We start from the raw sequence: 25376 nt of genomic DNA, 5'->3' as shown, positions 1-25376 counted from the left end.
GGTGTTTGGTGGACTTAAAGGTGCATTATGCAACCTTTTTATGCGGAAAAAAAAGTTGATATTTGTGGGTACTTGACCTTGTAGTGACCCAGTGGCTGTATGAGGGGTCAGCATGGCAACTTTACTTTTCATCACACTGGTCTCTAGGATGCTCAAGGATCACTTGTTTTGTAGGTTTTCTGGTGAGAGGGTCCGTCCGTATTGAAAACCTTCCAAACAATGTTGGTACTGGAGTATCCTAGAGACCAATGTGATGAAAAGTAAAGTTGCCATGCTGACCACTCATACAGCCACTGGGTCACTACAAGGTCAAGTACCCACAAATATCACCTTTTTTCCGCATAAACAGTTGCATAATGCTCCTTTAAATTAGTTAAAGCGCTAATTATATTTACTATGCGGGTCCCAGTTGTTCACATCAATATTTTGGTAAAGTTTGGGTACCCCTGTCCATCTATTACTATAGACATACAAATATTCCTATATTCTTACAGTATGAGTATAGGCATATTAGTAGTAGTAAGAATGTTACTGTATTCATCAAAAAGTTACACAAACATCTTATTTATTTATTTATTTATTTTTTTAATTTAACATTTTTTAATTTAACAATTACAAACTGTAAGGCACATAACAGTTCACAGCATGTCATGTCAAGGCACATTCGGTTGAGTAGAAGAAAATTATAGTGCAATATTAAGGCAATTGTAAAAATAAAAACATAAAAAAGACAACATCCAACTCAAAGAAATAATAAATAAATAAAATAAAAAAATAAAAAAATATATATATACATCTTCAGGTTTAAGGGTCAGTTAATTTATAATGTTGTATTTGATTCAGAAGCTCCATTGCTTTTTTAAATTCCATAACTTTTAAAGATTTGCAGTACAGATTAAATTCATTAATGAAAGCTCTAAATGCAGGTGGGGATTTGAAAAATTTTGATCTATGTACATAGTGCTTTGCCAATATGAGGATTACGTTTACCAGCAAGTTATCTAATTCGCTTTCCAAAACCATTCCATATAAAATATCTACATGCGATGTCAGTTTACCAATACATTCTTTCTCTCCAACCATTCTTGGATCTGAGACCAAAACACTTTAACAAATTTGCAATCATAAAAAATATGACAAGTGGTTTCCACTTAAGTTTTACACACAAACATCATTTACAAAACGAAAAACGAAGGATACGTCATGCTTACGTTATCCTCTCGCGAGATCTCACGCAATTTCCCAACGCTGTGTGCGCGACAGAGACAAGAAAGATGGCGACGCAGGAGACTGAGCCGACTAAAGCTACCGTGACCAACGGCGAGGTAATATTCATTATTATCCTGTGACGTTAAGTGTTCTTCTCCTCACAAACAACAGAGGTATGCTGTGGTTGGATTAACAGCAGGATAGACATCGGCGGTGTTGCGGTTTACCGGAGATTGTTGGCCGGTTAACATCCACTGCTTCCCTCAACGATTTGTGGACACATTCTTCTTACGAATAGCCGGCGGATGTAGGAAATAAACTTGCCTATTGCAGTGATATCAAAACTCAGAAAACACCTCACTCTCGTTGGGATGAATATTATTTTCTCAGCGTTATGATAATGGCAGGCATGCGTGTGCTATTTGACAGTAAGCTATTAAGGCCTAACTCTAAAACCAGGCCAGTCTCAAGTAGTTCTCACCAATTTGTCATTTCATGGTCATATTTTAGTTTAAAGGTGCCAAGTTGTTGAGGAGTTTAGGCTTTTGCTGCTATAATGTCATTCTGTGATATCAAGCCGAACTGTCAAAACCTGCGTAACCAAAACTACTCAATCAGTGAAAGCTGCTGCTGGCTTAATGTGCCGTTTTTGTTCATCTTCTTTTCTTTTTTCTTTTCTTTTCTTTTTTTCCCTTTTTGCAAGTGGCAAATATATTATTTTATATTGATTACTGAACAGTTTGGTATGATGGCGAGGTAAACCCGGCAAGCTTTGTGTGATAGTTCTTTATTGTATTTTAGTCATTTCTCAAGAGCAGTTTCTCAGCATGTTAAATAATATAGATTCTTTATAACTTATTACTTATTATCCCAATGGCAAATATACAAGCCCCCTGAAAAAAACATTGTGTGAAACCAAATTGTGGTTAATTGTTAAACATGGTTTAGCCATATAAGCTGTAAATCATTGCCTTGACTGAAAACGTATATCATGGAGTATTACTTCTTTCATTGTATCTTTACCATTTTACTATGTGTAATATTTGATTTTTCTATACGAGTCAAACACAATTGAGACTAACATGATTATCTCCCAACCTGCAAACATTTATAAGCGTTTGGTAACCTTGGAAAACAGTGCCACTCCCGTTGAGGCTCACAGATTTAAGTGATGGTTTGTCTCTGAGGCCAGTTTGTGTTGGTGACAAAACAGGGAGATCTGATGTGTAGATTGTGAGTGAGTCTCATGACTTGGCATGTGTTTGTTCATTGTGTTAGCAGAATGGAAATGAGTTTCCGTGTGTTGTTTGTATTTGAGGACACGCGGGTGGTTAGATTGACCAAACAAATTTATCAATTACCATAAGATAAGAAATTCTTTGACAATTAAAACACAACTGATTTATGGAAAGGGTCGTTGCTCACTTTAAATCTAATGTTTGCAATTGGCAAATCACATCAGCTGCAGTTACCAAGGTGTTCAGGTAAACCTGCAGATCATGTAGTTTAGACATTTACAAACATGTTCTGAAATCTATCTTATTTTTCCTTTAGTTTGTGCACCTGTGCAGCCTTACCCTCTATATACAGTAACTATCTGTTGACCTGTTCACATTTCGGTAATGATGTTGTGATGTGTTGTATTTTTTAGGTCAGTATCAATGGCAGTGCTGCAACAGCAGATGGCCAGACTGTGCAGGCAACTGGAAATGCACAGGACGCACAGCCGCAAGAGCAGCAACAGCAACCGCCAAATGCATGGCAAGTTATTAAAGGAGTCCTCTTTAGGTAAGAAGACTGTATAAACCTGTCACTTGTTCCCCAGCAGCAAAAATGGCATTCATGTCTACACAGAGGCCGTTGCCTGAGTAGAACGAGGTGATGATCCACCTGATGAACTTGACCAACCACTTAAATCATCTGTGAATTCAGTTACTGCTAAATAAATGACCGGCATTGTTCATCTAAGCACCATCATCTTTTCCCTGTCTCTCTAGAATTTTTATAATTTGGGCGATTAGCAGTTGGTTTCGACGAGGGCCATCGACTCCTGACCCTAACACTCCGGCTGGGGCTCCCAGAGTCCCCAGCAGAAACCTCTTTGCCAAGGACACTCTTATGGTAACTTGTGCCTGTGATTTTTTTTTAATCAAAAAATTACACTTTATTGTAGTTTTGTTCTCATTTTTTAACCTGTTATTCATCTCTTTCTTCATGTGGTTGTAGGACCTCTATGTCTATATTTCCCAGGAAGAGGTTTTCTCTGACTTCAACAACACAGATGCCCTTTTCTGGTTCCAAAGGGATCTGATCTATGGAGACTGGACCACAGGGGAGGATGGAGATGGCTGTTATGAGCACTATAAGGAGATGGACATCCCAGAGGTAACACTTGGATTTCACTGTGAGAGACTATCAGGGAAAACATCCCTCTTGTGGCCTCGAGTGTGATGGAACCTGTTCGAATACAGTTTTTACAGTGCTTGCCTTAGACGATAAAGTGGAATGCAAGTGCAATTTTAGGTCATACTGATGGATCATTACCTGTGAATCTAATGGCAACCACAATTCAAAACCACTGTCTGATCTTTTTGTTTTTTACAGATACTGCAGCAGAATGGCTCTCTCTACATACATGTATACTTCACTAAAAGTGGGTTCCATCCAGATCCTAAACGCAAAGGACAGTATCGCAGACTAGCAACAGTTCATGCGTCAAGAAGTAAGCATAACAGGATCATTAACTGCCTAACTTAGGATTTTTAAAGTTCATTTCAAACTTCTAAACGACTTATTCTTCTGCAGTGCTGAACAAGTTCAAACGAAGAAAGTTTCTAAAGACAAAGAATCTGCTCACGGGGGAGACGGAGGCAGACCCTGAGATGATTAAGGTGATCTGTGATTATACAAACTAATCCCCTATAAACAGTGACACGATGTGAATATACATTCTATTTTTTTGTTAAAATTGTGCTGATATATGGTTTTATATTTTTAGCGCGCAGAGAGCCATGGTCCAGTAGAGATAATTTCCCACTGGCACCCCAATCTGACCATAAACATGGTTGATGACCACACCGCGTGGGTCAAAGGCTCTGTTCCTCCTCCTCTCGATCAACGTAAGGACTGGTGTCTTGATGACCGTCAAACACCAAGACATGTTAATTTTTAACTTTGCTTACTCTTTTGTTTGTTCAGATGTTAAGTTTGATGCCGTCAGTGGTGACTACTACCCTATTGTTTACTTTAATGACTACTGGAACCTCCAAAAGGACTACTATCCCATCAACGAGACTCTGGAGAAACTCCCTCTTCGGCTCAGCTTCTGCCCGCTCTCCCTGTGGAGGTGGCAGCTGTACGCGGCGCAGAATGCTCGATCACCGTGGAACTTCCTCCCTGACGATACATACGAGCAGTCTGACGAAGATCAAGACTCTGTCAAGGTCTACATTAGTCACGTCTAAAAGCAACAGTTGTTTAAGAATTTTATTGTATGTAGTGTTTAATGAGTAACTTTTTATGAAGGTGGCTCTACTTGAAACCAACCCATATCTTCTGGGGCTGACAATTGTAGTGTCAATTGTCCACAGCATCTTTGAGTTTTTAGCCTTTAAAAATGGTAAGCTTTTAATCTAGTTGGTATCATAGCATTTATATGTAAATTTTGTTTGGTTTTGATGATATTTTTCTTTTCAGATATCCAGTTTTGGAACAGTCGGCAGTCGTTGGAAGGCCTGTCTGTGCGGTCCATTATTTTTGGCGTGTTCCAGTCACTAGTGGTGCTGCTGTACATCCTGGACAATGAAACAAACTTTGTTGTTCAAGTGAGCGTCTTCATTGGCCTTCTCATTGACCTATGGAAAATTACTAAGGTCATGGATGTCAAAGTAAGTTACATTAACCTTTTTTTAATCAGCTTGCCCAGCATGTTTAAATCATGTTTATATCTAAACCGTGCTCATCTTCTCTATCAGTTGGACAGAGAAAACAAAATCGCTGGACTGATTCCAAAATTGGTATTCAAAGACAAGTCGACATATGTGCAGTCTTCAACTAAGATCTACGATGATGTATGTAAATGTTTTTGCATTAAAAAAAGAAAGAGAAAGAACTTCTATAAATCAATAATGATTTGTTTTATTTTGGTGTTTTGTCCCAGATGGCATTCAGATACTTATCATGGCTCCTTTACCCCCTGTTCGGCTGCTATGCCGTGTACAGTTTATTGTACGTAGAGCACAAAGGCTGGTACTCCTGGGTACTCAGTATGCTGTACGGCTTCTTGTTAACGTTTGGTAAGTGTTAATAGGTTTGTTAACAGCAGTAGTTCCCAACCTGTTTTCCTCCAGTTATGAATAAATGGATTTAATCTTTTATCATGGACTTGCAGCTGTGCAAACCTTTGGTATTAACTAACTTTGTTGTCCTAGGTTTTATCACCATGACGCCACAGCTTTTCATCAACTACAAAATGAAGTCTGTGGCTCACCTCCCATGGAGGATGCTCACCTACAAAGCCCTCAACACCTTCATCGATGACCTGTTTGCCTTTGTCATCAAGATGCCCATGATGTACAGGATAGGATGCCTCAGAGACGGTACAGTTGTACTCTTCAGATTATGTCTTTTCACCGTTCCCAATACTGGCCATTTACTATAACCAGTAATGTTAGTCTTAATAACTCGAGCTCGGTACGGAGTTTTTCGGGTGTTCCTCTACCGCCCTCTAGTGACCAAAGAAATGGTGTCATTCAAACCCTGCGTATTTGGTGGAAAAATCTCGAAAGTGCAGCAAATTATTTTGCACCCAGTGAGAATGATCTGATGTTCCATTGTCTCATTTATAATCAAGTGTTTCTCCGTCCACAGATGTCGTCTTTTTCATTTACCTTTACCAGCGCTGGATCTATCGGGTAGATCCCAACAGAGTCAACGAGTTTGGCACGAGTGGAGTAGACCCATCCCAGGACAACACAGCAGCAGGAGAGCTGACGTCGTCTGAGGCCACAGCGATCACAGCGATCACAGAAAAGGCAGAGGGGGAGAAGAAGAACGACTAAAGCATGAGCATAACTTGACCTGCCTCCCGCGGCGTCAGTGCTGAGAGTGAAGGGGACTCATACGAGGCAGGAAGTGAATGCAGTCATGGACGCCAATTTTCAAAAAGCAGTTCAGCTGTTTCCAGTGGCTTCTGTGTTGATTCACAGAGAATCATTATCAGTGTAGACTTCATACATTTTTAATTCTGTTCCATCCAGCCCTCTCTTTTTGCAGTTCAAGTGAAGTAAATGTGACGTATTGTTGTCTGTATGATTTCCAGAGAGTAACACCGTGTCGGAGTAGAGGTTGAGAGGGCAAACATTTCTGTTAGACCTTTTTTTTTTATTCTGGAAAGAGAGAGAGTACAGCTTATGTAGACTCATTGTGAATATTTTTCATTCCACACACAAACACAAACACACACACACACACACTTGGTGAATTGCACTGGAACAAACTGGAAATGTCTTGAGCCAAGATGAGTTCTCTAACCACTTCCCATCAGATCGTGATTACTAATTAAATACATGTCAAAAACATGAACAAAATAACACCCTTGTTGCTATTTGTATTAATATTAAAATATTATTATTTACATTTTTCAGTCTCTTCTGGGCTGAACTGTAAAGATTTATCTTGTCATAATTATATAGATGAATACAGACCAAAAAAACAGTCAGGCAACGGTTGATTTAAAGTCATTCTCTTATAGGCCATATTTTTTAATTCCAAATAAGAGTTGTGTTCAGATATTCAGGGCTGTTCTGAAAGAATTACAGCGTTTTTATTTTGAGAGCTGTAAATCCTGAATCTAAAACGGTTAAATGTTGCTACATATTAAAATTTGAACATTCATGTTTATATTAAAACTAAGTGTGATTAAAACGTGTCCTGTGTTTAGTTTCGCTCTATTAATATCATAGAATATGCAAGTCATCCTCAACCCGAGGGTAAACCAATTTTACTTTCACTTTTCGTTTCCATTAATCGCCTGGTTTTGTGTAACTCGTTGCCGGCAGCAGGGGGCGTTGCACCGCGCAGGACAAATTAATTCCCCCTTTTCTTATAAAACTTTACATCGAGGACTCGCGTGAGTATTTGTCCGCTTTATTGAGTTTTTCTTCAGAGTCCTTGTGTAAATAAGGTTAACTTGCTCCTGCCGTGTGAAGTTTGTCGGTTTAGTGCGGGGTTTTCTGCCTGGGAGGGGCGTGACTCTTTGGGGATTTCCGTCGGTGTGCAGCCTGTCACAGTGGAGCACGATCTCTTTATTTTTACATACTGTATGTTCACGCTCTGTCAAACCCCGCTGAGCTCTTGAGGGTTGTCAGAAAGGCAAAAACTAAAGGCTGATCAACGGGACCAGTCCGGGCCGAAAGCCTCTCCGCGGATCCCCAAACTCTGAGATGAAAAAGGGATGCAAGGCATGGACATTTTCAAGGGTACTTCGGGTGAGTTTCAACTGAGAAAACAGTAGATTCCTTATGATTTTGTCTCTTTGTCCACATAATACTTTCAATTGAAGAAAAGGATTTGCCTTAAAACCTATTGATTGTCACAGATACTAATAATCACCCACTTTTATTTTGATATGCCTATGAACAGATTGTTATGTTGTGAGGCGTCTATACAGTAAATCAGGATAAACCAACACTGCTGTTAATAACCAAAGTTTGACCATTTTATGTCACGTGCTTTCTCCCAGACACTATGCATGAATTGACCTGGGAAGCTGATCCTTCAGTATCCCTGCCCAGACCTGCTCCTCCTCCTGACCAGCAGCTCACAGGTGCCTGCACAGCACATCCATTAATGACTTGTTTAGTCTTCTTTCCCTGCACTAACTTGTATTTTTACCCATACATTAGATCCTACTCTGGCCGACATGGGTAAGTACTCTGTCGTACACCATTCAACTTCAGTTTCACGCTTTCCTTGACACATTTTTTAAAACCTTCTCCCCACAGACTTCCTCTTTAAGATCCTCAGTGAGCACAGGGACCAGTCACTGCCCACCCTCCCTGGACCCCCCTCTCCCCCCTCTGCCAACAAACCCCGAGAATGTCAGCCACTCAAGCTGGTGGCAAGAGGCACTGCATGTCCCGTGAGTGCAACGTCTTTCTCTTTTACGGTTAAAAGTTTAAACATTTTTAAGCTTTTATTATGTTTAAGCTGAATGACATGTGCGTGTGTTTTATCACAAATAGTGAGTAAATAATGAGGCAGAGTAAAAAAAAAAATAGAGACTCAAAAAGGAGTAAGTAAAGGCTTCTTTGTCTCACCAGCCCTAGATCAAATCAGGATTAAACTGTGTGCGTAAAAAGGGTGTAAATAGACCTAACATATGTCTAAACTGGGTAGAAAACAGACTTCAAGGCAAATCAAGTTCATTTGTAAAGCACACTTCATTCCCAAAGTCATTATTGTCCAACGCATGTGTCTCCAATGCACAACGTGAAATGATTGAAATGACTTAAGCCTAAAATTGCAGATGACCCTGAGTAACACCTGAGGAAGAACTACACAACACAATAGATGGGTGTTTACACAAAGGCACGTGGTTTACTGTCAGTGGCGGTGGCTGACGAGACGGGCCGTTGTAAGAATGAAGAATAGTTTGAGTGTAAAAGAGGAACCAGTCTGTTATGTGACTTTCTGCCTTCACTGTCCGGTACATGTCGACTAACAATATACAGTAAAACGGTGTCTCCTAAAATAGAAACTACCCTGAGCTGTAATTTGACTCCTACTTTCAGTTTGCCATCCCCTTTTGTTTACAAGCCAAACCCACCAGGGGTTAAAGGTTGAATTCTTTGTTCTACTTCTCCAATTGGTCAGCAGCTCACATTTAGTCAAAGTGGCTTCCTATTTCCTGTTTGCTGCTTCGGGTCTGCCCTAGCTTTTCTTTAGCCTTCAGGCTTTAGAGCAAACATATATGCTTAGGCTGAATGGTTTTCTGGCTGGGCTGACATCAGTGCCTTACTAGAACAGTGTGAAGTATGACCTCATAGCTCGGGAATGGCTCCTATGCGCGAAGCAAGTCTTTACTGAACTCCGAGCGGCTCTTCTCCGATTGTGACTGAAACTGTTACAACCTTTTACGGCAGGTTAGATCTTCTCTTGTTCCCAGTCTGTCCTTACGAGATGCTTTTTTTTATCATATGTGTTGGGAAAGTTTGTTTATGCTTACAGCTATTACTATTCTGTAGTAACTTAGTTAGAAAGAGCCTTTTATAAAGTGAAAGTTATGTGACAGGAAAAGAGCTTGTGGTCTAACAGACAACTGTCAGAAAACAAACCGGCACTTGAACCCCGCAAAGGAGGGATAATAAAAAGGCTGCTGCGGCATGTATCATTGGAACATTTCATTTTAACATAGTTCAACATGTGTTCTTTCCTTGCAGGCGGCGTACAGCTTTGGTCAACCTTTAAGTGCTTCCAGCAGGACCATGATGTCGAGCCCTCCCTCCTGCTCGCGGGACATGCCTGGGACGGAGCTGCTCGAGCGGGTTCTGGAGAGGCCCGCTCTCGTGGTGGTGGAGGAGCCCAAAGACAGGGGCATGAGGTTCCGCTATGAGTGTGAGGGCCGATCGGCTGGAAGCATCCTGGGAGCGTCCAGCACTGACTCCAGCAAGACCCAGCCTGCAATAGAGGTGCGACCGCTTAGTCTTAAAGGGCTTTACATTAACGCCTGCCAACGAGCCAAGATCTCACTGTCACTGGTCACTGTGGTCACACGAGTTTTGTATTTGTAATCACAATTCTCAGCTGTGTTCGCACTATCACACAGTTATAGTATTGTACTGGTCTCGTATGACACCCACATTTAATGCGTTATTCATTTCCTCCCTATTTTAGTCGGTGGTGGTTTAATCATGACTGCCCAGGAAGTGAAGCTCAGATCATCACCAAGCACTCACTCACACACCCCTCGCCCCGTAGCTATTACTGACCACAGCATTTCCTTTTCTACATAATTCATTATTTTCACACATGGTTTGGCCACCACAGAACACAGGTCTTAACCCCATTGAGAATCTTTGGGATGTGCTAGAGAAGGCTTTGCACAGTGGTCACACTCTCACATCGTCAATACAAGAGCTTGGTGGAAAATGAACGCAACACTGGGTATTTCAACATTGCTGAAGCTATTTTAACAATGTCACAGCAAATGTAATCAAAGCTGAAGGCAGTCCATTGAAATATTAGAGCCTGTGACCTTTTTTTTGGGGGGGGGCTGTACCACAAACATACACTTGTCTTTTCTGCCTTCATTAGTTTGATGTATAAACAGTAATCAGCACAAGGAACATCATTTCTTTTCTGTGAATTTTGGTTTGATGGTGGTGTTGGTGTTGATGTACCTTTTGTGAGTATTTCTTTATGTTTTGTATATTTTCTGTGTAGATTCAAGGCCCTATTGATCACATCAAGAAGGTCAAGGTTACGGCTTCCCTGGTGAGCAAAGACATCCCGCACCGACCTCACCCGCACTGCCTCGTGGGTAAGGACTGCCCCCACGGGTCGGGGATCTGCGTGGTTTCGTTTAATCCTCATGCTAACCGCAGACACAGGTGAACAGCCTTTCGATCGGCACTGGTAATTGCCTCACCTTGTTTTATTACTTACAATGCTTCTTTTTTTAAATTTTAGCTTTGCCAATCTTGGTATTCAGTGCGTGAGGCGGAAAGAGTTGGAGGCGTCACTTCAGAAGAGGAGAAGTCAAAACATTGACCCGTTTCAAAGTACAGTCTGAATGTGCACTGATGACAAAGTGTAGCCGTGGCCGTCATTACTGACCATGCGGTTTGTGTCATTCTTAGCCGGACATTCGAAGGGTATCGAGGACATAGACATGAATGCAGTGCGTCTTTGCTTCCAATGTGAGCTCGAATGGGAGGATGGCAAGAAGGACTGCCTCAAGCCAGTTGTGTCCAAGCCCATCTATGACAAAAGTAAGTTTATACGTATAAACATTAGTGAAGAATATTTGCTCATAGTTGTTCATATTTGTGCATTTTATAGAGGCAACAACCACATCCCAACTAAAGATCACGCGGTTAAACCTGGACAGAGGGCCCTGCACTGGCAAGACTGAGGTTTACATGTTGTGTGACAAGGTGCAAAAAGGTAAAGTCTGGAATACTGAGTAAAGTGAAGTTTGTAATATTATAATAACTTGTAGTAGTGTAAAATTACTTTGGATGTCATTTTGAAGTATATATAGAAATGAGACAAACATGCTCAAATCAAATTGATAAAATGTATTAATAATTAATTGTCTTCAAATATTATATAAAATCTAAAAAATATTTAAAGCCACACCGTGTAGAATTTTACCTAGTGAATAAAATTGAAATACAAGCATTTGTTTTATGACAGATATTTTCATAGTTGAAAAGTACCTCATAAATGTACAAACAATCATTTGTGAGGCTCACCCCTCTTAAGATATGACTGTAAACATTACCGGGAGTGGGTGCGGCTCCAGCTCGTCTCCATGGAGATGTGACTAAAGGCAGTAGAATTTGAGATTTAAACAGATTAGTTTCTCATCCAAATACATTTTTTGATTACCCACTGCAGTAATAATATTTTCGATGTTGAGATGGTCATTAGAAGCACGTTTTGTTTTGCTGGCAACTGTATAGTCCAAAATGTTACCTTTAACATAATGTAAATGTTTAGATTTACATTTCTTGAGTTAACTCTCAAGACGATTATTCAATCTGAAAGGTTCTTAGCTTTCAAATGGGGAATGAAATATGGTGAAACCTGTGCTTTGTCATATGTGGAGCCTTTTTTAAACCACTGACAGTGCATCCTGCATAAATGCCTTAAAACAAGTCTCTGGTGTTTGTGCTTCCTAGATGACATTGAGATTATTTTCCGACGAGACTCTTGGAAAGCAAATGGAGAGTTTGCCCAAACAGACGTCCACCGTCAGGTGGGGATTGTGTTTAAGACGCCTCCGTATCAGGACCAGAGCATCAGTGAGGAGGTGGAGGTCAATTTGTGTCTGCGCCGCATCTCGGACCAGATGGAGAGTGAGCCAGCCACTTTCACATACGTCCCTCGCAATCCAGGTCAGAATCTTCAACTACACTGCAGGAACAGATGATACTATTGCTGTTAAAAGTAACTGCATGAACGACTTCTGTTACAGATCCCTATGAAGTAAAACGTAAAAGAAAGATAAAGTCAGACATGAGCTTCACAGAGAGACCATGTACATCAGGTAAATTCAGGTTTAATCTTGAATTTTCTTTTATATTTAACAGATATAATTGCCATTCATGTTTGTGTTCCCTTGTCTAGAGAACATCTCTGCCGCAGACTCCTTCCAGATTTCATCAAACCCTCCTCGATCAGCTCAGACCACAGAGGAGCTGCTTCATCCTGTGGTCCCTGATCCATTTCAGGGAGAGGCGTGTTATATGGAGCCCCAGTGCACTAACATTGCCTCTGAAGATGTTTCTATCATCAATCAGTTGCTGGAGATGCCTGGATTTATGGACATGTTTTCTGATCCGAGTTTTTGCTCAGCTGTTCCCGTGAGCCTAGATCAGGGGCCTGATGCCAGTGCTGCTTTCGCAAACATGGACATGAACACCACTCCATACTTCCAGGACTTTTCCCATTATAATGACTTACAGTTCAACATGCTTGTCAATGAGAATCAGACTGCTTCATCTGAGAGCTCGCTCGCAATGGTCCAGGTGAAGACTGAAGACGATGTGTGCTAGTACCTTTAAATTATCTATGTACTGGTCAAACTGTCTCTACTACAATATCAGAATGCACTTTATAATAGGATCTTGCCTATATATGTTATGTTAAACCTAGTGAATGCATGTAGGCTTATTATTGTGTGTATCTCTTTCATTTAAATAAACCAAGCCTTGCTGGTCAAGGCTTTATCGTTCAGGACCAGGACAACATTCCTATGTACAATGTGCAGAGAGTGCATGCGCTGCTTACAGGTTAAGGGAAGACAGACTTTTGGCCAGTGCAAGAATTAAGGTCCATCTTAATATGGAAGCTACAACAATAACACATAACCTGGTATTTTAGATGCGTCATGAATCTACTGGTGATGAAATATTTCTGAAGTATCTGTAGAGTGTTAGGCTGTCTACTGTATAGGCTTTCCAGAAAATGTTGATTTTTTTCACTTCCATTGCTGTTTCAGTCTTGGGGTTAATGCGTGTTTCTCTACTATGGTGAGAATTTAACCCTGACCCCCGTCTTAAAGTTAAGGTATTGTGCCTAAATTTCAAGTTAATCCTTTTAACAACACATGTCTTAACTGGTACTGGTGTAGCTTATTTTTGTGTTGTATGTTGTGGAAAGTCATCAGATTTCATATTGCTTTATTCTACTGTTTATGACACCACAAAACACCAATAAAAAATAAACCTAAATCTGGTTTCAGAAAAACTCTATCTAAACAAATGGACTTTTACAGTAGAATTCACTTACTCCTCACTGTATCGTACCATAACTCAACAGGACTGTTTCCTGTGAAAGGTGGACTTTATCATGTCTATGATTACTCTATTTTTTTAGATCGGTACATTCTCATCTTTGACAAACAATAATTTGTGCAGATTATTGTACTTTGTATAATGTAAAGTACATGTATTAAATGAGAAAAGAAGGGTTTGTATTGAGCCTATTGTGTCTAAATATTGAGTCCTAGAACAGGAAAAATCCCGCGCACACTGTGCGAGACCAGTGGCCAGTGGCCTTTGTCAGCCGAAACGTTGCATTAAATAAAGGAACACCGGTGTTGTATACAGTATACAGTGTGCGAGAGATTTTTCCTGTTCTAGGTTTGGCCTCTATGCCTTCTCTTATGCACCTGTTTCAAACACAGAGATGTGCGAAGTAAACCTTCTTTAAATATTGAGTCCTAAAATTATCCTGAGCATTTGCGTTGGCATTTTGTAAGTCTCTGTCATGTTATTGTTGATTGACTGGTGAACACACAAACCAACAACTCCTTCCTCTTACAGTAAATGAATGTCAGCAAATTTACCAAAGGATCTGAGGGGACCATCAACACACTGTCCTGACCAAATCACAACACAACACTGTAGAGAAATTACTATATTATCTGAAGTTACAGGAATTGTATCAATTGGAAGTTCAAGATTATTGCCCAGTCATTTGTTTAAAAGTTAAATGGCCACAAGAATCAAAGTGCAGCTCATACACCCATGGGAGTTCCCACACAGGTAGGGGATTCCCCATCAGAGAAGCATAATGCTGTCAACAGTCAGGTATGAACACAAAGCTTATTTAATAAACAAAACAAATGCTTCCTGGTTCAGACTTTTCCATTAGCTCACTGAAAAGTTTCAAAAACAGCCATCTTAACCAACAATTCAATTAGTCTTTTAATGAGTGTTTTTCCACATGGAGTGATGTAGTAATGTGTTGGTGTGTATTGACAGCTTTTCAACAACCAAAAGGTGTGGTGTTAAGTTTGAAACCACTGTATTATAACCAACTTCTAAAGCTACTCAAAACCTGTGCCCCACAATTATACAGTAATTCAACATTCATGACTGACTTTTTCTTGTAAGATTTGAATTTAAAAAAAGTCTGCATTTATTAAATATTCCATAGTGCATTTACAATTAGAAAATAACACAACTAATACAATATCAACACTTGTTGTTATCATATGGTTTGTTACCTATTTCTCAAACCAAAAATGTTCCTTATTCACTTCTTCTCTATGAGAAGTGGCTCCGACAGTTTTTGAATATACAGCTCCTCAACCAGTTTGTCCACATTGAGCTTAAATAGTGGTTCGGGTTCCTGGGCGACAAAAAAAAAAGGAGAGAGATATCAAAGGAAGGTCGGAGAAAAAAGTGCATTAAGGTAACTCAATTTTAGAGAAAGGATTCGACAGTTTAGGCCATAATGAAGGAAAGATGTAAAAGAGGGTAGAAGATCTCACCTTGTGCTCCAGCAGCCTCTGCTTCTCAACAGCTTCTTCCAGATTCAGACCCACCCACTCTGCCTCCTCTTCTGGAATCTCAAAATGCTGCCCGTCCATAAGAAAATAGTAGTTACTACACAATATCTATTGTTGAGTCAACAACAGTTAGGACCAAAGTAAAATAATAATATATAGTATATAATAATAGTTTTCCTACCTTGTACTTTTTGTACACTTTCTGTCTCTTTACAGGGTCTTCGGGATAAAGCTCTCCATCTTTGCGTGCCAGACGAAGCAACATTGCCCTCTTTAAGTCCATACCCAGCTTGGAGTTAAGGTCTTCTTTCGGTGTCTGTAACAGGTGGAACTTATAATGAGCAAGAAAAGTTGCACGTTACATAGACATGGAAAGTACTTTGTCTTACCTTGAGGATGTAGAAGTCAAACCCAAATGCAGCATCTATCAGATTCAGTGTTCTCGGCGTGACAGTAATGGTAAATTTGTGATCAAGGATTTCACTGTACAGCTCCCGCTTGAGCAGCTTTGGTTTCCAAACCTTTCTTAAACGATTAGACATCTACAAAATCGCAAAACATGTTCAGTCCTTTACACCTGCATTAACAATGTTATACAGTTATTTAAATGCTAAATAATATGTTGAATTACTTTATCATTGTTTGCATATCTGAAGCCACTTATCCAGCCCTCCCCGCCCCACAGACCATCCTGGGAATGTGGTGGGTAGTAGATTGGGATGGGGACATCCTGCACTCGTTCCTTTAGCCCAGTCTGTGGGTTGAGCCTGTACTCCACACCCAGAGGCTTGAAGTGGACAGGTGTTGGCTCCTTCACCTCCAGAGACTTGAGGTAATGTTTGGGCAAACGGGCATAAATGCCCTGCTTTAATTTCAAAGCATCCCAGAGTTTGAGTGGGTATTTATGATAAGGCATTCTCTGTTTCTGCCTTGCCAGATGCTCAAACCTAGAAGATAAAACATAAGCTATGTGAGATGAGAAATCTGTCAAACAAATCTACACATCCAGGCTGCTCTTCGCTAATGTTAGCAAACAACAGGGTTACAGGAGAGAGAATATCTATAATTTACCAAACAAAATAACGCGCATCTTACCAGAAAAGACACTGTATTTCTATCTAAAGTTATGCTGTTTATCTTCTCATGGTAAATCGTGGTTGAGCCACACAAGGACATGTACCTATCTACTTCCTCTTCTTCTTCTTCTTCTTCTTCCTCTAATGGTTTCCTGCGGCTGTACAGTAAGAAAGCGCAATGCTGCCCCCTGCTGTGCGCACCTTTCTCTGAACGGCTCTTGAATCCGCCCACCTCTGGAAACAGGGATGTCATTGGATAACTCTGAAGACGACAGCGCGTTTCATTGGTTTCCAGGAGCTGCCAGTCAACCTTCTCGGACGCAGCAAGTTAGCTGAAACTTTGTAAAACGACGTGTATTATTTTGATGCTGAAAATACAACTTTTAGCCTGAAGTGACTAGAAGTGTTGATTGCGCAAAGATTGAAATTATTATTTTTTTTTTATTGAGTTTTGATTAAGAAAGAATCATAAAAATACTGGACGTTGTGACTGGATTAAATTATATTCTCTAATTATTACCAAACTGAATCTCTATCGCCCGAAAGGTGGAATTGAACCACTCTGCCGCTAAGCAGCTACAGGTTTGAAGCCTGCACCCCGGACCACCGAGGCTCATCCGGGCATTTACTAAACGTGAGACGACATGTTTATATAGAGCCTGCACGCGGAGCACGGGTTCAGTCATGGTGTTACTTTACAACACAATAAGTCTATTATTAACAACTGATCTCAAGCAGCGGCTGTTACAGCTTTGATACTAACAAACAATATGAACATTGTGGCGTGACATTGTGTTTGCAGCCCTTTTTGTTCTTTCGAATGGCCTATGTAAATCAGGTCGATTGTGATTGGTTGGTGTAGGTAAAGGGGCAGCTCAGGTAAGGTAAACGTGTTGAGCCGCCTATCTTTCTTTGTAGAAGGCAAACTACTCTTTTTTTTAAAGCTGGGGTACCTGATTTATCCTGTTCAAACAGTGACATTTTTTGTTTTGGCCCAAGCTTGTTTCTAGCTCTCGCAATCCCTCCTGTGTATTCAAATTGTTCAAAGCATGTAATTATATGCACAATTCACACCCATAAACAGCATTGAGAGGTGACAAAGTGAAGCAGGGGCGGTCACCCCAATATAAAGTCCACTCATTTAGATTACACTTCTATCATCCATTGCTCAGTAAAACTTTAGGTGAGGACAATACAACAAGGTCTGTGTTTTGCTTTGTTTACAACATACACAAATAAATGTATTCAACAACACCAAAAAAATCAGGTACCCCAGCTTTAGTACAGCTTTCCACTTTACGACAGAACGTAAGTAACTTGATTTTTATTTTCTAGAACATTTTACACATTAAAGTGACAGTCTGTAAGTTTGCAAAAGAGAGAGTGAAATGTCAAAGTAAACAATCATCTCTTTAACCACACAGAATGAGGAGAACAGAAGCCAAATATTCAAAAGCAAATGACCCAAGCTCCTCCTCCTCCTCCTCCTGATTGGACCTGACGTGCTGGTTCACAGGAAAAGCTTGTCTCATTGGTCAATGCAGGAGGATACTAGACTCTAATTAGTTGCTGAGGTCTGGGAAGGAGGGACTTTACAAAAAATAATATGTACAGTGGGGAAAAAAAGTATTTGGTCAGTTTCACATAGACATTGTATTGGATTTTGGCACTTTTTTTCCCCACTGTATATGTTATTACTAACTTTACATCAAAATGCAAGGCCAGGTGGTGGATTTTGCACATTTTATAACATTTGTAAAACATTTAGACTTCCAGACTTTCATGATTTAGTAATTTATTAATTTAATTGCCTATTTGCAGAAACACACAGCGCATTTGCATTGTAAGCAAGTAAGAGAGTTTTCATGACGGTACATAGGATATAACAGTTTATTTCACATTGATGTATCAGAATTATTAAGGGCTAACAGTCAGTGAACAGTGGCTATGGTCAAGGCCAGCTCGGATCTCTTCTTTAGTGCTTCCGCTTGTGATGGTTTTGTGTTGTTTTGCGAGATGAGCACAACACATGCTGTCTGCACAAGCCTCTGCACACGCCAGGCTGCAGAGCTGAAGACAGGGCTGGTCTGTAAATTCAGGCTGAACAGTGCAGTAGCTCACGCCCTCATTCTGAAGCACTTTGGTGACCTCCATCATGACATCTCGACACCTGTCACACAACATGTGGTCAGAAATAAGGTGCATTCAAGATAAAGGTCTAAAAACAAGCAAATAAGACGGCATTGGGATATAGGTTCCTGACTTGTGTTGGAGACTCTCCGCGCAGTGCACATGGACTGAGGCCACTATGAACGACTCTGTAAGTTTCCAGACATGGAGCTCATGCATGGCCTCAACTCCAGGGACATCCATGATCTTCTCCCCAACCTCATCCACGGAGAAATGTGGAGGAGCACCCTGTAGCAGCAACAGCCCGTATCTGAAAACCTGTGCAACGAGACAATTGTTTATAAAATGTTCAATTCCTAGTGAGTGGCATTTGTTAAAAAAAAACAAAAAAAACGAACCGGCGGAATAGCTTTTGCAATGAGTAAAAACACAGCCAACAAAGAAAGCACAGGGTCCAGGTAAACCAGATAGCGACACAGTTTGGAGCTGTGCAAACACATGGGTCTTAGTGTGACCAGACCAGTCACCAGGACTAGAAAGGGGATGATGAGGATCTCGCCGATATGGGGCCAAAGTGACCGCAGGCCGTCAAGCACTGGGTTGGCTTCAGGTTGACTTGGTGGGGGAAGGATATTAGTTGGAGTCTGGCTGTCTGAAAGAAGCACATCAGTACATCAAAAACATCATGAAGCAAGTTTAATTTCCGAAGTCTTACTGGAGTTTTGCCCGCAGGTGCCATTCGCGTGAAGCTCTTGGGGGTTGGGGATGTTTGGATTCCTGATGGTGAGGGGTATATTGTGCAAAGAGCCGTCCGGGATTCCAAGATCATAGGGTTCGTTGTTGTTGCCCTGCTCGGTCTGGGCCTTCTCTTCTGCAGACAGAGCTGTAGGGGTCGAAAGAGGAAAGGGTTGGGCCTGTATTTATCTTGTCTTTTTGAGTTTTATATTGTTTTATGTTGGAAGAATGTTCTGTGATGGTGAGCTGCTGTGCCCCTGGGCAAGACACTTCACCCGCTCTGCATTTGTGTGAATGTGGGGAGAGAGTGAGTAGGTAATGGTCAGCTGTGGATAATAGTAGCTTAGCATGGCTGAGCGTAGAGTGAATCAATGCTAAATGTAAAACGTCTTTGAGTGCTTTTATTATGATTTTTTTTATTTAACCCCCACCTTAACCGAGCACATTTTGTCCAGTTTGGCTTTACCCCAATCTAAAAGCTTTGTGAAAAGGGTCTCAAAATAGCAACAAAAATGTGATGAAAAAGCCACACAAAAAAAGTGACCAAAAAAGCGATGAAGAAGCGGCAACAAAATAAGAAAGTGACATAAACGTGACAAAAAAGTGACAAAAAAGTGACAAAAAATTGACGAAAAATTGATGGAAAAAGTGACAATAATGTGATTTGAAAAAGTGACAAAAATGTGTTGAAAAAGTGACAAAAATGTGATGAAAAAGTGACAAAAATGTGACAAAAAGTGACAAAAAAGTGACAAAAAAGTGACAAAAAATGGACGGAAAATTGATGGAAAAAGTGACAAAAATGTGATTTGAAAAGTGACAAAAATGTGATGAAAAAGTGACAAAAATGTGATGAAAAAGTGACAAAAATGTGATGAAAAAGTGACAAAAATGTGATGAAAAAGTGACAAAAATTTGACAAAAATGTGTTGAAAAAGTGAGAAAAAAGTGATGGAAATAAAAAATAAAAAAGTGATGACAAAGATCCATTTAGATGAGTTTTGTAGATCTTCAAATGAGGCGTTGCACTGGCCTGTAGGATTGGGAGAAAAAGTGTCAAAATAGGGACAAAAATGAGACGAAAAAGTGACAAAAAAGTGACAAAAAATTAACAAAAAATTTACAAAAAATTTACAAAAATGTGATGAAAAAATGTGATGGAAAAAGTGACAAAAAATGTGATGAAAACCCAACAAAAAAGTGATGACAAAAATTAATTTAGATGAGTTTTGTAGGTCTTAGCTTTCAAATGAGGCTTTGCACTGGCCTACTAGGATTTGGATAAAGCTGAACTGGAGAAAAAAAGCACTTGGTTAAGGCAGGTGTTGATTAAACCAGGGCCAAACGAAAGACTATAACAGAGTCTCCAACTGCAGAATAAAACCTCACCTTTACCGCAATAGCCTCAGTAATGGTAGTAAATGACCTTTACCGTTGGGGTTGACCTCGATGTGAGGCTCTGCGCTACCACCTCTTCGCACGTGATGCCACTGAAGTCCAAGCAGGAGCAGGGACATCTTCAGAACAAGACTCACTGCTCCCGTGGCCACGAGCAGCAGGGGGCGCTGTGTCGTTTCAGGCTCTAACATGAAGCTGCAAATTTCAGTCAGGTATATGACGTTCAGACTGAGCAGGACGAGATTGGAGACGAACGCTCCCACGGGCTGCGCTCTCATCGCCCCCCAGTCCAGAGTTGACAGAAGGGGAAGGGTGTGACTGTGAGTGGGGGGCTCCCCGGGGTCCACAGAAAACAGACTGTTTGTCACTGAGAGCGCGTTCAGCAGCATGTACAGCGTGTGGAAACCGTCCAGGAGAGTGATGGGAGACTTGCAGAGCTGAGCGACGACCACCTCGGCCAGCAGCAGCAACGTGGTCACCCCGACCTGGGTCCAGTGGCGCCCCCTCATGGTGACAGCTGTGGGGAGACACAGGCACGAGCAGGTAAAGGTTTCACAAAGACACTGCCCATTCAGAAAAGTGGGGCGTCTCTACTTCTTGACGTGAATTTTCCCAAAATGAGATCAATAAAGTCATATAGGCTGTTTAATCTGACGGCAGTGACACATGCTGGCCTGGGTATTTTATTATTCTTATTTATTTTTCTTCATTTTGTATTAGGGCTAGACTTGGTGTAGTAAAAGTGAAACCAAAACTGAAAATCTGCCTTGCAACAAAAATGCTGGACAACCCAAAAGATTAAAATAAAATGTATCAATTATTATTTATTACAATTGCAGCTATAGCCACAATGCAAACAGAACAAATCCTAACTTCCACTTCCTCCAAGTCCCCACGCTCACATTTACTGATAAACCCACGGTTATATGTTCATGCAATAAAGTCTGTAATTACCTGTTAACTTTGTAGGGTCCCGGCAGCAGTCACCAGCCTCCACTGTGGGATGTGAACTACCCGGGCGCTCTCCATCTCCCTCCGCTCGGTGGCCAGTCCTCTTTTTAATCGGAGTCATGTGATGGGTGTGCAGCATCCTCCTGTCTGCTTTTATCCTGTTTGCATTCCCTGCTAAGCTCCGCGGTGGGAGAAATACCTCGGAGGAACATCACCCCTGGCCCACCCTCATTCAGACTGGGGCGAGTTCTGTCTGATCAGATCCCCATTGTGCTGCCGGTATTACATAATCACCTCACAATATGATGGGAGACCCTCTAAGCCCTGCTAGCAGACGATTGGGAGTGACTCGGGGTCTCTTTGAAGAATGAATGCAGTAGCAAAGTGAAAGAACTTTGTTTGTGGGTGAACAAATCGGACAGGGGGGTAAAGGATTTCACCAGTGCCCCATTGAGACAGTAGTAGTCTATTCAAGAAGACATAATGCATGTAGTAAAAGAAGTAGTAGTATATCTCTTTCAGTGAGCAGCTCTGTACAAGCATTACGGTGAATGGATTTCAATGTGTTAGGTTTACAGCGAGAAGAAAAAAGGTTGGCCTATCACTTAAGTTTGGTGAAATACAAACATCTGAAGTCCCTAAATATCACATATATAAAATACATAGCACACCAAAGTCCACATACTCCATTATTATAGCATTGGACAGGTTTGTTTAGCATGAAATTCCTTCAGAGGCTTACTGCCAAACCCAAAGCTCTGAGCTTCACACGCTGCCCCTCCTTTCGATCGCAGTCGTGAACCTCCTCACCCTCTGCACTATGGGCCCAGATGTCCAATACAATCCAATCTCAATTCAACGTTTGTCCATTCTTTATCCGTAAAACAGTGTAAATGGATGATCAGTTGTGGCCCAAAGGAAAGAAGTGTTGTACTTCATAAAAAAACTAATTTCTTTCTTTCTCAAGGCCATTTTTAAGGTATTATTTTCCACATTTCAGGTATTTCATCTCTGATTTGTGCAATAGCATTTCTCTAAATCATCTTGGGGGCCTGACGTTGCCTACCCCGCTGTATAGGCTATACCAGTGGTTCTCAACCTGGGAAATTTGGGGGGTTGCCAGATCATGTAGATAACATATATTTTTATTAGAGCATATTATTATATTATATTTATTGTGGCATGTGTGTGCTATTTTACCATTATATGTTCGTAATTGCATGAATTTTCTTTTTTTTTTCTTTGTTTTTTTAAGAATAATGTAGGCTAATGTTACGATTTCAGATACGGTGTGACCCGGGCGGGCGAGCGTTGGGTCACGAACCCCTTTAACTGTTATAATGGGGGTCGCGGCTCCAAAAGGTTGAGAACCACTGGGCTATACCAGTGTTAATTTTTAATATTTTAATTTAGTTTTAGTCTTTGGACGAAAATGTAATTCGATTTTAGTCTAGTTTTAGTCCAAAAAAATATCTTCAATTTTAGTCTAGTTTTAGTCGGCTAAAATTGCAAGTAAATTTAGTCGACTAAATTTAAGACGAGTTAAGTCAACTTTGCATTGATAATATTCATTATAATCATATTTAATCTTGTTCCTCTGCTTCATGGAGCTGCTCCACATGAACAAAGCTCAGAGCTGGTCCTTTGGCAGTGAATTTACATGAGGCTCTTTCAGACGGTCAATAAAAGTTTGGATGATTTTAGTCTCTCCTTTTCATTTTAATTTAGTCTTATTTTAGTCGACGAAAATATCTGGACATTTTAGTCATAGTTTTAGTCTCATGAGAAACTTTTAATTTAGTTTTAGTCCAATTTTAGTCGTCAAAAATAACACTTTGACTAAAATAAAGACTAAATATTTTAGTTGACAAAATTAACACTGGGTTATACAACATATATCTGTCAATCAATCATTTTTAAAAATCGTATTAATCACTCTTTTGAAATACGATTAACCTCTTACCTTAACCGAGTGCATTTTCTCTACAAAAACGGATCTAAATTGATCTTTTCCCCAGCATAGTTGTGTGTGGTCATCAAATTTTTGCCACTTTTTCTTAGCTTTTTTGGGGGGGGGTTCTTTTTATTGTGTATTTGACCCATTTATGTCACTTTTCATATATTCTTGTTAAATTTTAATCCCATTTTTCATATTTTTTGTCACTTTTTTGTTGCGTTTTCATCCTCGTTCTCGTTCTGCTTTTTTCAAGAAGCTTTTACATTTGGCTAAAATGTGCTTGGTTCAGGTGGGGGTTAAGAGGTTAATTGTTCTCTAATAATTATATTCATTCAAAAAACACTCACATTTAAAACATTTGCTCACATTTCATTAACCACATATTGGGTTTTATAATTCTACAGGAAAAGCCCAACAGTTTAAAACGGGGACAGGGACAAAACATTTCCTTTTGATGCTGAACATTTTGAAACCGTTAGCTACATAAAGCCCAGTACATGGACACAGTGAAAGCAATAGTTGAAATAGCATAATTAGACAAACCTGTCGCTTTTGTTACATAAAAGTTGTTGTGGCAAAGCTTTGCTCAAGATCTGAAGGTGGGGCCCTGGACACTGCACTGTGGGTCGTCCGCTGCTTTGAATCGCCTCAATGGCTTTAAAAGGGACTATTGCCGGGTTGCAGGTCCTAGAATGTGATGATGTCATCGGGCCCAGCGGGGGGAAAGGGGACAGTTTTTCCTATTAACAGTATTACACTTTCACAAGTTACAGCTCAAAAGAAAATGTATGAATTACAAAAATGATCATTAATATCACTCACTGGGTCCATGATCTCTCTGTACAAGACCAAAAATGTCCTCAAAAACACATTTTTCCCCCTCCATACAATAGTATTGGCCAATAGAATGCTGTGATGTCACCTGCAACCCAGCAATTAAAAATTAAGTATTTTCCTTTACATGTTCCAACAATGTCCAAAGGTGTGGAATGATCCCAGACCTGTTCACCACAACTGCCTCTAAAATCCTGCACTGTGACTCAAAAAGGTGTTAATTCGGGTCTGCCATGCACAAGCTCAATATAGAAGCTGCAGTTACACGTATGACCTGAGGTGGCAGTAGTGAGTATAACATGACTAACTTGCATCTAGCCCCTTTAAAATCCAGAGGAGAAATAAAAGCATACAGTAAGACACATACATATGCACTGGAGACGGAAGGGCATCACAGCAGTATGTATTAAACAGGAATTCTCAGACATCCAGGTCGATACAAGTCCAATAAATCGAAGCAGCTGGACATTTCTTGATGTTTTTCAGTTTAAACGACTATTTAAGGAAACAGTACTTAAATCATATGAACAGGAAATTATATGAAAGAAGAAGATTATTTGTTTTGATTGTGGCATGTTTTGTACACTTGCGACTGTGATTGTTACTTTTTTGTGACGGATGTGTTGTTACATCAGACCATCTTATAAATGTTTGTTTTTTTTGGAGAAAGGGGCACATAATATATTTGTCTTCTTTGTGCTCCTTTTCAATTGTCGGAGGATTGCATTATTTTATGTAAAAATGAAAGAATATTCAGAATGATTGAAATAAATAAAATAATGGAATTTTTCGAGATATGCCTTCTCCAAAGATTACTGTCGTAGGGCTGGGTACCATTAAACGATACCAGTATGGTACTGAAATAAGTTTAGGTACTACCAGCTTTGAAACACATAAGTATCGGTAACAGATGCCGAAAAAAAAATCTTTAGTTTCAAGTTTTGATGCTGTTTTTTTCCTATTATTGCCCCAATTTGTTTTTCTCCCCTCCACCCTTTTTTGCCTATTGAGGGAAAAAATGTGTAATTTATTTATTTTTACTATTATTATTTTACCTATT

The 25376-nt window shown here is 40.2% G+C and overlaps 4 protein-coding genes across 5 annotated transcripts; 2 read left to right on the top strand and 2 right to left on the bottom strand.

Moving 5' to 3' along the window:
- The first annotated feature begins 1239 nt into the window (after positions 1-1239).
- Positions 1240-7089, top strand: clptm1 (CLPTM1 regulator of GABA type A receptor forward trafficking). The gene is made up of 14 exons (XM_079557782.1): positions 1240-1325; positions 2861-2997; positions 3207-3330; positions 3436-3594; positions 3814-3931; positions 4015-4100; positions 4208-4328; positions 4408-4652; positions 4735-4828; positions 4906-5096; positions 5184-5279; positions 5369-5504; positions 5640-5807; positions 6079-7089. The coding sequence occupies exons 1-14, from the start codon at positions 1275-1277 to the stop codon at positions 6267-6269; spliced, it is 1917 nt and encodes a 638-aa protein (XP_079413908.1). The 5' UTR covers positions 1240-1274; the 3' UTR covers positions 6270-7089.
- Positions 7090-7353: 264 nt separating this feature from the next.
- relb (v-rel avian reticuloendotheliosis viral oncogene homolog B) lies at positions 7354-13591 on the top strand. Of its 2 annotated transcripts, XM_079557796.1 has the most exons (12): positions 7354-7697; positions 7952-8035; positions 8115-8135; positions 8214-8350; positions 9651-9899; positions 10654-10820; positions 10900-10991; positions 11070-11201; positions 11272-11376; positions 12117-12332; positions 12413-12484; positions 12565-13591. In XM_079557796.1, exons 1-12 carry the CDS (start codon positions 7664-7666, stop codon positions 12990-12992), a joined length of 1737 nt encoding a protein of 578 aa, XP_079413922.1. In that variant the 5' UTR covers positions 7354-7663; the 3' UTR covers positions 12993-13591. The 2 variants fall into 2 exon arrangements, with proteins under 2 accessions (XP_079413922.1, XP_079413923.1); XM_079557797.1 differs by lacking the exons at positions 7354-7697; positions 7952-8035; positions 8115-8135; positions 8214-8350 and adding an exon at positions 9133-9353.
- Positions 13592-14918: 1327 nt separating this feature from the next.
- mrpl28 (mitochondrial ribosomal protein L28) lies at positions 14919-16430 on the bottom strand. The gene is made up of 6 exons (XM_079563344.1): positions 16331-16430; positions 15867-16182; positions 15625-15777; positions 15417-15551; positions 15218-15304; positions 14919-15075 (listed from the first exon to the last, which is right to left on the bottom strand). Exons 2-6 carry the CDS (start codon positions 16149-16151, stop codon positions 14980-14982), a joined length of 756 nt encoding a protein of 251 aa, XP_079419470.1. The 5' UTR covers positions 16152-16182; positions 16331-16430; the 3' UTR covers positions 14919-14979.
- A 1696-nt stretch (positions 16431-18126) lies between these two features.
- On the bottom strand, positions 18127-21908 carry LOC306973643 (uncharacterized protein). The gene is made up of 6 exons (XM_079570619.1): positions 21529-21908; positions 20609-21091; positions 19157-19324; positions 18840-19093; positions 18575-18759; positions 18127-18481 (listed from the first exon to the last, which is right to left on the bottom strand). The coding sequence occupies exons 1-6, from the start codon at positions 21662-21664 to the stop codon at positions 18229-18231; spliced, it is 1479 nt and encodes a 492-aa protein (XP_079426745.1). The 5' UTR covers positions 21665-21908; the 3' UTR covers positions 18127-18228.
- Between the last annotated feature and the right edge of the window lie 3468 nt (positions 21909-25376).

This window comes from Gobius niger (genome assembly GCF_951799975.1).
Source record: "Gobius niger genome assembly, chromosome: 1".
NCBI classification, from domain to species: domain Eukaryota; kingdom Metazoa; phylum Chordata; class Actinopteri; order Gobiiformes; family Gobiidae; genus Gobius; species Gobius niger.
Note: the sequence above shows the minus strand (reverse complement) of the source record. Positions and strands in the feature narration are given on the sequence as shown.

Excerpts from the sequence above, each read along its gene's own strand:
- clptm1 (XM_079557782.1), top strand. The coding sequence starts at position 1,275 with ATGGCGACGCAGGAGACTGAGCCGACTAAAGCTACCGTGACCAACGGC. Across the intron at positions 2,998-3,206 it reads ATTAAAGGAGTCCTCTTTAG|AATTTTTATAATTTGGGCGA; the intron begins GTAAGAAGACTG and ends CTGTCTCTCTAG. Across the intron at positions 4,329-4,407 it reads TCCTCCTCCTCTCGATCAAC|ATGTTAAGTTTGATGCCGTC; the intron begins GTAAGGACTGGT and ends TTGTTTGTTCAG.
- relb (XM_079557796.1), top strand. The coding sequence starts at position 7,664 with ATGCAAGGCATGGACATTTTCAAGGGTACTTCGG. Across the intron at positions 7,698-7,951 it reads CATTTTCAAGGGTACTTCGG|ACACTATGCATGAATTGACC; the intron begins GTGAGTTTCAAC and ends GCTTTCTCCCAG. Across the intron at positions 11,202-11,271 it reads CAAGCCCATCTATGACAAAA|AGGCAACAACCACATCCCAA; the intron begins GTAAGTTTATAC and ends TGCATTTTATAG.
- mrpl28 (XM_079563344.1), bottom strand. The coding sequence starts at position 16,151 with ATGCCTTATCATAAATACCCACTCAAACTCTGGGATGCTTTGAAATTA. Across the intron at positions 15,778-15,866 it reads GATATGCAAACAATGATAAA|ATGTCTAATCGTTTAAGAAA; the intron begins GTAATTCAACAT and ends GCGATTTTGTAG. Across the intron at positions 15,076-15,217 it reads AGAGGCTGCTGGAGCACAAG|GAACCCGAACCACTATTTAA; the intron begins GTGAGATCTTCT and ends TTTGTCGCCCAG.
- LOC306973643 (XM_079570619.1), bottom strand. The coding sequence starts at position 21,664 with ATGCTGCACACCCATCACATGACTCCGATTAAAAAGAGGACTGGCCAC. Across the intron at positions 21,092-21,528 it reads GGACCCTACAAAGTTAACAG|CTGTCACCATGAGGGGGCGC; the intron begins GTAATTACAGAC and ends GTCTCCCCACAG. Across the intron at positions 19,325-20,608 it reads CATCGAGGTCAACCCCAACG|CTCTGTCTGCAGAAGAGAAG; the intron begins GTAAAGGTCATT and ends CGACCCCTACAG.